Consider the following 12,145-nt stretch of genomic DNA (forward strand, 5'->3'; position numbering starts at 1 on the left):
AAAGAACTGTTAGATGCAGAAAACGACGAGCTATCAAATAAGGTGAAAAAATCCACTTTTTTGGAAAAATTAAAATACCCAATTGAATAAAAGTGCGCGAAATCCACCAAGATGGATAAACTCGTCCGCGAAAGGAAATCGCTCGAACCGCGAATGAAACGGATTGCAGAGGTAGTGGCAAAAATAAAGCCAGAAGAGACTGAAGAAATTACCGTGCAAAGTGTACTAGCTGCTTTGACTGATGTGTGGGCTGCCTACATCCCACGCAATACGACGTAGTTAAGCAGCTTGCTGACCAGCAGGCAGAATTTCTGCGATTGATGTCGGCTAATATGGTCGCCCCATCAACCTCTTCTACCGTCGCACACCACAACGCTAATGCATCTCCACTCTCGGACATAAAATTGCCTCGGATGAATATGCCCGTCTTCAGCGGTAACTATCTGGATTGGCAATCGTTCTACGATTTGTTCGAAAGCTTGTTTCACCAAAATCCAACGCTAACGAACAGCCAAAAGCTGTATTTTCTTAAAACTAATCTCGCTGATGAAGCAGCATCACTGATTTCGCACCTGAAAATAGAGGATGCCAATTATCAATTGGCATTGGAGAAGCTGAAATCCAGGTATGACTAACCACGTGAAATCGCAAATCAACATATTAAGCGATTCCTAGCACAGCCAACGCTGACATCATCATCTGCACATAGCTTGCGATCGCTACATGACGTTTCAGATGAGGTTATTCGAGCTCTCAAGGCAATGGACAGGGAAGATCGTGACACGTGGCTTCTGTTCATCCTCAGTGAAAAGGTGGATCCAGACACAAAGCAACTATGGTGTCAGAAGATAGCCGAAATGGAGGAGTCAAATATTACCCTGCAGTGTTTTCTGAAGTTCATTGAATCTCGCAGTTTCGCTCTACAAGCAGCTCAACCAGCCAAACCGAAAAGTTTGCAACCTCTAACGAATCAACCTCAATTCAGAAGCGCTACCTCGTTCGTCGCCACTAACCTCCTGCTCTGCAACCTGTGCAATAGACACAATCATCATATCTACCACTGTGGTAGGTTCATCCACATGAATTACGAAAATCGACTAGCTCACAAATAAATCGAATGAATGAATGAAATTGTGTCACAATTGCCTGAAATCACATCCCAATGAAAGTTGCAAATCCGGTACGTGTAGGAAATGCTACTCATCTCACCATACCTTGCTTCACCCGGCTACGCCATCAGCAAGCCCACCACCAGCTACATCATCATCAGTCACGGCCCAGGCAAATCTCGGATCAACAACGCATTCCGTGATTTCGGCCCTCGGCTCGCCAACTTGCCTTGATGCGTCTAATGTCTTGCTCCCCACCGTTTCTATCAACGTTTTGGACAGCCACGGACGTCCGCACACCTGCCGTGCTGTATTAGATTGTGCATCGCAAGTTAGCTTTATTAGTGAAAGTTTCTGCAATTTTCTGGTTTCTGGTATTTCTTCTACTCCAGCGCACGCTAACAAGTGTCACAATTTCTTCCCGCGTCGTGGCTATACACACGACCCCTTTGATTCTTGAAATGTCTTGCATTACTTGGTAATTGGTTGGTAAGTACCTATAAGAGCATAACTGTCGCATATGGATCCCATTTGGCACCTGTTCGACGATTCGCACATATCTGAAGTCGACAGATAGTCGGATAGGTCATCCTTGATGATTTGACAGTTCATTATGGGATTTCGTGTAAGTGGGAATAGGTTTTTTTTCTCTCTTTCAATGCGAATAAACATGACGAACTTTATTTGACATATGAGATCGCCCTAGTTTGATTGTACGTTCGAAACAAATCCAATTAAAACATCCAATTTCCAGAAATATCGGCCATTTAGAATGAAAAACCAATCCAAAATTTAAGATAAAATCAACGATTGTCTCAATAAACCGAGTGAGAGATGATTTTCCTATACTAGTTCAGCATATAATAACTCACCCGATTTGTTCACATTTGCGACATTCACCCTTTTGTTAATTCTAACTAGAATTATGTAAAGAAAACTGTGATGTTTCCAATCATTTAATACTCTTTCATTATGTTTTTGGCAATTAAATACAGCTTCTTGGAACGACATCGTTTTCAAAGCCCTCTAATGAAAAACTTTCATTGGTATTTTTAATCTCATTTCTGTATAAAACTAGATAGCGTGCACATTTGACATATGACAGTTTTCACATTTGTCACCAACACTTCTATAAGATGAGAACACTACACACTTACATTGACAGTGTGGTTCACCCAGCTGCAAACTGGTGGCGCTGATAGCATACCACTTACGCGTTATATGAAGAAATCAAAGAGTTGCATATCTATGTATTGTCAATTGCAAGAAAAATTGTACCATCCGAAGTGCGATATCACTCATTAAAAGTGCTATTTTAGCTTAAATCGTTTCGGTATCTTCGGCGCACTTTTTCGTTATCTTCCAAGCACTAAGTGCGCCGAAGAGACCGAAACGATTTAAGCTAAAATAGCAGTTTTATGAGCGATTGCGCACTTATTGATTGGACAATATTCCTTGCAATTGACAATACTATTAATAATCTAAGGTTTAGTGTAGAATTTTCTGCGCCTTCAGCGACATCATCACTATAGTTTCCCAACTAATTTGACATAAGTTTTATCCAAGTGGGGACCTTTCACCCCGTCGACATCTCTATATCGTGCTGCAGTGAACGTCAGCGACAGCATGTCCTGGGCTCAAAATTTGACAGCGGGCCCAAATCAAGCTGCTGGCAGTCAAGTGAAACGAAATGATGAAATGCTATCTCATTTTCGCACACACGAGATGTTGGCGGCGAAAACATGGTTGCCTGCCGATGGGGTGGGACCTTTCGCTTGGATGACTGTTCTCTGTGGTATAACCACAGAGAACAGACATCCTTTCTGGAACAAATTTTTCGGTAATTCCTGGATAAAATTGCAAATTAAAATCACCTAATATGCTAGCGTCACCACAACTATAGTTTCCCAACTAAATGATTCTTTTGATTTGCACACTGACAACCTTTGGCTCCTCTGGCGCTAGTATATATGGACAATAAGCGTTATGCTAGCGCCAGAAGCTAGCTGTTGTGAGTTTAGTGTAGAATTTTCTGCGCCTTCAGCGACATCATCACTATAGTTTCCCAACTAATTTGACATAAGTTTTATCCAAGTGGGGACCTTTTGCTTGGATGTCTGTTCTCTGTGGTATAACTCTACACTCTTGAACGATTCTATCTGTAAATTGGTCGGATTTAGTTAAAGTTAGGTTGAAACTACTCAAAATGCCCTTAAAGTGTACAAACTCATATTTGGAGTATTTTCTCAACCAAAAAATTGGTAGTAGGAACACAGAGAACAGACATCCATTCAGGAGCAAATTTTTCGGTAATTCTTGGATAAAATTTCAAATTAAAATCACCTAATATGCTAGCGTCACCACCACTATAGTTTCCCAACTAAATGATTCTTTTGATTTGCACACTGACAACCTTTGGCTCCTCTGGCGCTAGTATATATGGACTGTAAGCGTTATGCTAGCGCCAGAAGCTAACTGTTGTGAGTTTAGTGTAAAATTTTCTGCGCCTTCCGCGACATCATCACTATAGTTTCCCAACTAATTTGACATAAGTTTTATCCAAGTGGGGACCTTTCGCTTGGATGTCTGTTCTCTGTGCTTCAAGGGCATTTTGAGTAGTTTCAACCTAGCTTTAACTAAATCCGACCTATTTTTTGAGAGGACAGTGATGGCCGGATCAAAAAGGAAAAACTACGAGTTTGCTTAAAAGAACGAGTTTAATATAGAAACGAGGTTTTTCAGTGATGACAATATAAAAAGAACGAATATAATGTTTCCGGTATAGAATGATCCATGACAGCTGTGTTGCCAGTGTGTAGAATTCAGTATGTAAGGGATAGGAAATTGTCATTCCTAATACCCCCGCTCAATTTACTGAACTCATCAATCCTAGATTTTGTCGATGCTTCTGAAAAATTGCTACTGGCAGACCTTTCGTCATAACGTCAGCTAGCTGCTCGGTTGTTGACACATACTGCAGTATAACACGCCCCTGTTGTATTTCATTTCGTACAAACATGTGCTTCACATCAATATGCTTTAGACGACCTACTCCACGATCATCTTCTGCTACACGAATAGTCGATTGGTTGTCTTCGAAATAGGTGACTGGGTTACTCAATTCGATACCAACATCTCCTAATAGTCGCGCTAACCATGTTCCATGACATACTGCCGTACTTAATGACACAAGCTCCGCTTCAGTAGATGACAGCGAAATCGTTGATTGCTTCCTGGTCACCCAACAAACGGTACTACCAAAAACGCGAAAGACGTATCCCGATAATGACTTCCTGTCAGTCGTGTCATTCGCCCAATCTGCATCTGCATATGCTTCCAGTACTGACACATTATCATTTCCTTTGTAAACCAATTCGAGGTCAAGCGTTCCCTGAATATAACGTAGAACTATTTTTAAATGTACCCAGTGTTGTTCGGTAGGGTAGCTCTGGAATTGGCTGAAATAATTAACAGCGGCGCACAGATCAGGTCGCGATGTTAAAGCAACATACATCAAACATCCGACTAATTCACGATAGGGTTTAGTCGTCCGTTCTGCTATCCAATGTTGCAGAAATTCATCGGTTCGAGTGCTCATCAGCCTGTCATTATCGATAATAATCGTGCGAATCGATGAATTGGTTTGCGTCTTAAGCGAAGCGTTATGCACGCGTGTTTGTCAACTACTCGAATTATTCGAGCACAAAGATGAATTTTAATTGGCCAACTCATGCATGTTCGAATCATTCACGATTCACAGTCGATCTTCGTAAATGGTTCGTTCATTGGTTCACGATCATTCGCGATAGTTGTCAATTGTACTCGGGCTGATTTTATATTCGTTCATTCATATTCAAACTGAACCATTCGTCACGAATATACAAATTTTATTTTGCTGCCGGTTAGAATTTTTCAAAAATGAGCGGAAAAATTACTCTGAAAGAGAAGTTAGCAGGTGTGATTCAAGAGGTGCACAATGAAAACGGGGAAACCATTCGATTCCGGTGCCTTGCTGATATTGACGCCGAAAAAAAATGCCCGTACGAACAGAAAACATTAGTACCGGCTAATTTTAAAAGGCACTTTTTGACAAATCATCTTCAAATAGCCAAGGAGCTTGGATTTCAGGCTAATAGCAGTGTGGAGGTATCAGATGGTAAGCCTGTAACTAAGAAGCCCCGCCTGTGCAAACTAATGGTGGAGTCTGACCGGAAGTCAGTGCTTCTGGGTACTTTAAAAATGGTCACCCAGCATAGTTTACCATTGTCCTTTCCGAATTGGGATGGATCTAAGCTAATGTTTGAGCCACTTTGGAAGGCAGCTGGTCTCAACATCTCGAGGACAACACTCACCTGCTTAGTTAAAAAGGCAGCGGCATTAATGCGAACCCATATAAAAGGTAAACTGTCGAAAAAAATTATACATTTGAAAATAGATGCCGCTACCCGAGGTGGGCGATCAGTTTTGGGCATTAATGCCCAGCTTTTCAACAACAACTGTGTTGAAATTCGTCATCTTGGTAAGTAACTAATAAATGTTCATTTTCGCTTTAATTAGTTCGCAACTTCGAATTTTGTTACAGTTGTGGAAGAAATGATACAGCGCCAGACGAAGGAAAACCTTCAGTCTGTACTCGAAGCCGTAATGTCCGAGTATGGAATAACATACAACCAAATACTGGCCGTTACCCATGATAATGGGGCCAATATGTTGGCAGCTGTACGATATTTAAAACATATAATGAACAGCTCAATAGAAGACGTTGAACTGAAGCAACTAATTGAAAAACATTCTGGTCTGCAGAAGCTCAATGATATTATTGAACAAGACGAAGAAGTAGATGATGAATCAGCAGATCTAGCAGCAGAAGAGGTAACTGACGAGACTTTGGAGTTGGAAGACGATGACTATGATTTTGAACATCCCATAAGTAATTCTCCACGAATTGAAAAGTATATCGAACTTGATATTCTGGACAGTGTGCGCTGTGGAGCACATACTGCACAGTTGGCAGTATGGGACGTTTTAAAAGCGTACGAAGCCAAATTGACCAACATTAATAAAAAATGTCTCAAAATGCGATGCAAGATTCACCATAAACTCTTCAAAGATCATAAAATTGCAATGCCGCCGAAAATTAACGAAACCAGATGGAATGTCAGGTACTTACAGTTAAAGTACCTACAGTCACTAAAGGATAACCCTTTTATGTCAATTCTGGTGAGCAAGGATCCATTTCTTGGTAAGTATCAATTGAGGATAAAACCAACAAAAGGGCGAATATCGCAAGCGTAAGCAAACCGGCTGAGAGGTGATATTCCTTTGCTGGTCCAGCAAAGAATAACTCTCACCCGTCTTGTTTTCATTTGCGATATCCACCCTTTCGTTAATTCTACCTAGAATAAGCCAAAGCTTAAAATATGACAAAATACGATAGTTCTCCTTACACATACACTATATAACTGATAACTAAGTTACCACGATCAGTGAGATCACCGCTAGAAACATTCCCATAATCTGTGATTCACGACCCGTGAATTTTTGTAACAGATTCTTTATCGGTCAATAAACTACGTAAAGTGCCGTGGGAAAGCGGTTTGTATCAATGCTACACACTGACAACCCACTATACCAAATAGCAATACATAGAAAATACCGCTTTTCTAGTGCTAAAAACCATTAAAATATCCATTATGAAATATATGAATGTTTCCTTACCTGATAAGGAATTAATCCTAATGACACTACTGTCATTGAGAGCGAGCGGCACCGGCTTTCAATGATTGACATAATAATTGACGTAGGCTGTTTTCCTGTTATGTTTCAACGGGTTCAACAAACTTATAACCACTGCTTTAACAATTACTTAGATCTTAGATGATTATCAAAATAACGGCTTAATAAAATCGTCAACGTGATGAGTAAAAGTAAATTGCTAAACTGTTTATGTTTATGTGCTGCTGCTGATTGTTTATCAATGAAGGTAAATATAAGGTGTGGTAGAATACGCATGCCTCTAGTCTAACAATGACGCAATAGTTGATATTTAATAATGACATCACAGTATCAAGAAATCATTTGAGGACTGAGCGCATAAATATTGATAGAACGCAGTATACTAAAGACCTCCATCCACGTACGTATTTGTTGGGTTGGAAATGAACAAAATGTTGGCGGGTCATTTAGGTCGAGAGCCGTGCCCAACAGCTTCTTTTGACAGTTTAGAAAACACAGCCGAGCGTGTTGGCCAAACATGAGTTCACCAGCATCCTTGGTTCAGCAACATGTTCGTAAGTGTATGGGAGCCTGTAAGATGCATTTTGACTCGGCAATTTTTTGGTAACATGTTGAATGCAACATGGTGTGCCAATACTAACGAATGCTTTCTGCATCACCCCTGTTTATATATCATTGAATTGTGGATGCCATGGACCAGAGTTCTAAACAGGGGGGATCTATTGCTGTCAAATTCCATACATGTGTGCGTTACCGCAGATGGTGTTTGGTCCATGACGTTTGTACTGTCATGGACCAAACGGCGTGTGATTGATTTCGAGCCAAGGGACTCGCAACTCTATTTTTGTCTGCTGCAGTTGACAGAAACTCAAACCCAAACACGCAGCGCAATTGTCGTTTGTATTGTTTTGATCCCGATAATGCATTTATCTGCTTTTTAGCGTAAATAAAACAAACTAAGAAACTTTTCGAAAGCTACATATGCAGGCAAGAGCAGCAAATCGATAAGAAAAAAAGTAGCAAGAGCGGCATTGAAAATTCTGGTCACCTGCCTGCCCCTTCACATGTGAGTTTCACAATTCCTTACCGATAGATCCCCCCTGGTTCTAAAGCTCTATAATAAAAAGTATAGCAATGAGGTGATTGTTGCACCAATCGAACTGTCAATGTGCATACCATTGGTATAGTGCTTTTTGATTGGTGCACCAATCGACCTCATTGCCATACTTTATATTATAGAGCTTTATAGAATTCGGCCTACGATGGTGTTGCTGATATTGTTCAGGTTTTTGCGTGAAAAAGAAAGCGAGACTAGTATTTTTGCCTTTGTCATTAGTATCACGCACACGTTGACAGTCTTGTAAGAGATTTCCTGTAAGTGCGAGCAGGGTGAGTGGTACTTTTCCTACCTTTAACGCCAATAGCGTATTCTTTGAACAATTTCCTAATTCCGATTCTAATTAACCGACAATATCCACCGTCAACAGAATGTTGCCAAATCGGACGGATTGGAATGTTAGCGATTGATTTAGGATTTCAACATACATACACGGAGCGAAAAAGCTCCGGTTTGTTTCAAACAAAATGATTGTTGTTTTAAGCCTCAATAAAATATTTTTATAACAACCTGAAAATATTGTTGTTTCCAAACGAGATTCTGTTTGAATCAGGTAAATAACAGTTTTGAATTAAAAGTAAAGTATTTTCAAATTTGAAGTTGACATTGATGTAACAATAAATATTTTCATTTCAATCATACATTTCAGTTTGAAACAAAACGAAATTTTTGTTTGTGCGTAAAACAACCATAAATATGGTTGAAACTACATTTTTATTCTCCGTGTACGATAACGTTAGCGTTCCTTGATGTGATGTTCACCTCTCATGTAAATGCGCGCATTGAACAGCATGCTGGCATTACTGACGTTCTGTTTCGTTTACTTTTCGTTACGTGGGCTAATGGTTCATCTAAAGCGGCCTTGAAGGTTTTCAGTTTCCGTATAGTCACTACCTATACATATAATCTGGGGGATACAAAAATTGGGACCTTGGAATAGATTGGACAATACTACGGATATAATTTGCTTTGTTTTTCAAAAACCTTCATGTCATAGTAATTGACAAATATTGCCGTGTTGTGTACATTTTATTCAATGTGGTTTATTTCATTACGTCACTTTAGCTGCAAGTAATTTTCTGGTCTACAGCGTCGATTTCCTGAAACCGTTTTCATTCCAGCAATAAAATAAAGGTAATTGACAGACATACTTGAAGCATTGGTTATACAATAGGTCAAATCTCAAGGATTGCTATGTTCAGCTGCAATTAGGATTAAGAATCGTTAATCTGTGCTTTATTAAAGAATGGTGTGCTTGCCCAGGAAATCTGAATGTAGCTAGTTTTATTACCTGGAATTTTATTATTCTATGTAAAAGGTGTAAATATATACTAAAATTCAGAGTTTTCAGAAAGGGAATACTGCTATTAAAAAATATATAGCCTTAGCTATACTGTAGCACATAAGATTAAGAACAGTAAGAGAATTAAATTACGATTAAATAGCATTCTGAAGATGCTATAATGTTACAACTGAACGTGTTTTAGTTATAAAACGAAAAAGTGGTTTTACAAACTAGAATTTATTATAAAATTCTTGAGCAGTTTAAGAACATTGTTTATTAGGTATTTTATATAATTTGATGAAACTGCAAACCTCTGTTCCTGCTTCCTATTATGATTTAAATCGATTTAAAATTTCTTCCACTGTTTTGTGTCGCAATGATTCATGTCATATTCATGCAGTACCTAATGCTGGCCAGAAATGACCGTTTTTGTCGATAGAATCGCCGAGTTATAATTTATATATGACCTATTCTTTACTCAACATTTTCTTCACGTAGATTTTACTAAACACTGGAAGTTTATTGATGGGTTCTGCGACGCTTTTGAACCGCTCTCGTGTTGACACTCAAACTACAGCGGGAACATGTTCCATTATCGCAATTATATGCTGATTGGTTGATTTGTCAGGCACAACTAAATTCACTTGAAAAGTGCAATCGACTAGCAGCAAAGTTATTGAAAGCAATGGAGCAAAGGATTCTAAAATTGAGTCTAAGCTTACCATTTAAGGCAAGCTTGTATTTGGATCCCCGTTTTAACTTTCTAGGCTCAAACCGATTAACGGCAAGCGACAAAAAAGAAGTTCAGGTTAGAATTTTTTAATACATTTTTATAAAATAGCTCAATAACTGTCACTTATAATTCCAGAGATACCTACTCGTGCTCAGCAAACGCCTCGATGAAATTTCAGAGAACGAACAAAAGTTGTCTGATAATGCGGAGGTATCGGGATTCAAAGACGACACTGTTGAAGACTATTTAACGTCTTTTTTCAATGAAGAGAACATCGTACAATCTTCTGCTCCGGTTAATGAAAGTCTCCTTAGTGAAATAGTAAAACTAGAAAGTCGGCAAAAAGTGCTTGTCAGTTTAGGTCACAGTTCTACCGAAAATGCACAATTCGACATTTTACAATACTGGCATCAACGGAAATATTCAAACGCACGGGTTTACCGTTTGGCAATGGCTGTTTTATCGATACCTGCAACACAAGTGACGGTAGAGCGACTCTTCAGTCAATTGAAGTACATTCTATCGGACTCTCGAATGCGGCTCAAGGATATTACCATTAAAGATATAATGGTACTAAAAATGAATTCAGACTTACTTCCAGATATCGTATCTGTTCTAGAGAAAGACATATAAATTTTGTACTCTTTATTTGCTTTACTTACGTTTGTTACTGAACATACTCTTAAACGCGCTTCCATTTGTCATTACAATGAAACACAATAACTTAGCAAGTTTTTTTCCGTCATATTAATTTTTTCGTATGCTTCTATAAACATCCCTAGGTAAAAGAAACCCGTCCGTTTAAATTATGTTTAATTTTATTAAACTTCCGTCAAATGAATATATACAGATTATCGAATAATACAAATTTTATGTAAAATTTTCAAACTGTCTTCTTCATGTGAAACCCTATTCTCAACATAAGTTTTAAGTTTGAACACTGGCACAGTTTGGGCTAAAGGCCAGAATTTGATGTTACTAGAAAAATCATTGCGGCGATTCATCGATTCGCGTTCGCGCATCATTCAGAAATCGAACATTCATCTTCGCGAATGGATCGGTGCGAATGCTTTTTGTGTTCTTCCCCACTTATCTTCACTGGCTGATGAGCAGTCTTATCGAATTGTGAATATTATAATCGAGACCGAATGAGCTCCGTGAATAGCAGCAACGCTAAATTCCTCAAATTGATGAGAGTGACCAAGCTGTCAAAATGCGCTCACTCGTTCGTCGACTGTTTACTCAGTTCGTCGATAGCTTACATCGAACCTCTTTACCCGCATTGTTCCCAGTGTAGCATATATCGTTTGTATTCATGGTAATATTCGCCGATCTGCAACACTGCTGCTATCTCTCCTAACTTCAGACGAAGATGACATTCAATTGGCGTTGAGCTAGGTTTGCAGTCCTGCATGTTAAAACGGTGTAGAAGTCTTTCCAGGAATCCTCTCTGGCTAATTTTTAAGATCCGCTTCTCAATACTCCGATTGATTTTCATGCCAAGGAAATTCTTCACTTCGCCGATATCAGACATATCAAATTCCCTGATGAAACGCCGCTTCACATCTCTGACCAAAGGCAAACTACATGAAATGATGAGAATATCATCTACATATAATATTAGGAACACTGTTAATCCACTCAACTTTCTTATATATAAGCACGGATCATTTGTACTTCGCTTGAAGTCCAATTCCTGCATGAACTCATCAAAACGTAAATTCCACGCTCTTGACGCTTGTTTCAGGCCATATAAAGCACGATTCAGACGACACACTAGACCATTACTCTGCTCGTATCCCTCCGGTGGCAGCATATAAATCTCCTCAGTTATTTTGCCGTTCAAAAATGCAGTTCGTACGTCCATCTGATGAATGTGCAGTTTTTCTTGATTCGCAATCGCCAAGATTGTTCGGATCGTATCCAGTTTGGCAACTGGAGAATATGTTTCGGAATAGTCGAATCCAAGTTTTTGAGAAAAACCACGCGCCACTAGGCGAGCTTTGTAACGATCATCCCTTCCATCATCAGATCGCTTTATTTTGAATACCCATTTACAAGTGATCGGTTTTCTTCCTTCTGGCAGCTTGACATATGTCCAAGTATCATTTTTCATCAGCGAATTTATTTCTTCACTTATAGCTTCTTGCCATTTTGGCCAATCG

General features: G+C 39.2%; 2 protein-coding genes across 2 annotated transcripts; one reads left to right on the top strand and one right to left on the bottom strand.

Annotated features, from left to right (window-relative positions):
* Positions 1-332: 332 nt before the first annotated feature.
* Positions 333-1,112, top strand: LOC128740090 (uncharacterized). Its single transcript, XM_053835601.1, has 2 exons — positions 333-625; positions 710-1,112. The coding sequence occupies exons 1-2, from the start codon at positions 333-335 to the stop codon at positions 1,110-1,112; spliced, it is 696 nt and encodes a 231-aa protein (XP_053691576.1).
* A 2,863-nt stretch (positions 1,113-3,975) lies between these two features.
* On the bottom strand, positions 3,976-4,707 carry LOC128740091 (uncharacterized). The gene has a single exon (XM_053835602.1). It carries the CDS (start codon positions 4,705-4,707, stop codon positions 3,976-3,978), a length of 732 nt encoding a protein of 243 aa, XP_053691577.1.
* Positions 4,708-12,145: the final 7,438 nt, after the last annotated feature.

The sequence above is a fragment of the Sabethes cyaneus genome, chromosome 3, assembly GCF_943734655.1.
Source record: "Sabethes cyaneus chromosome 3, idSabCyanKW18_F2, whole genome shotgun sequence".
In the NCBI taxonomy this organism is placed as follows: domain Eukaryota; kingdom Metazoa; phylum Arthropoda; class Insecta; order Diptera; family Culicidae; genus Sabethes; species Sabethes cyaneus.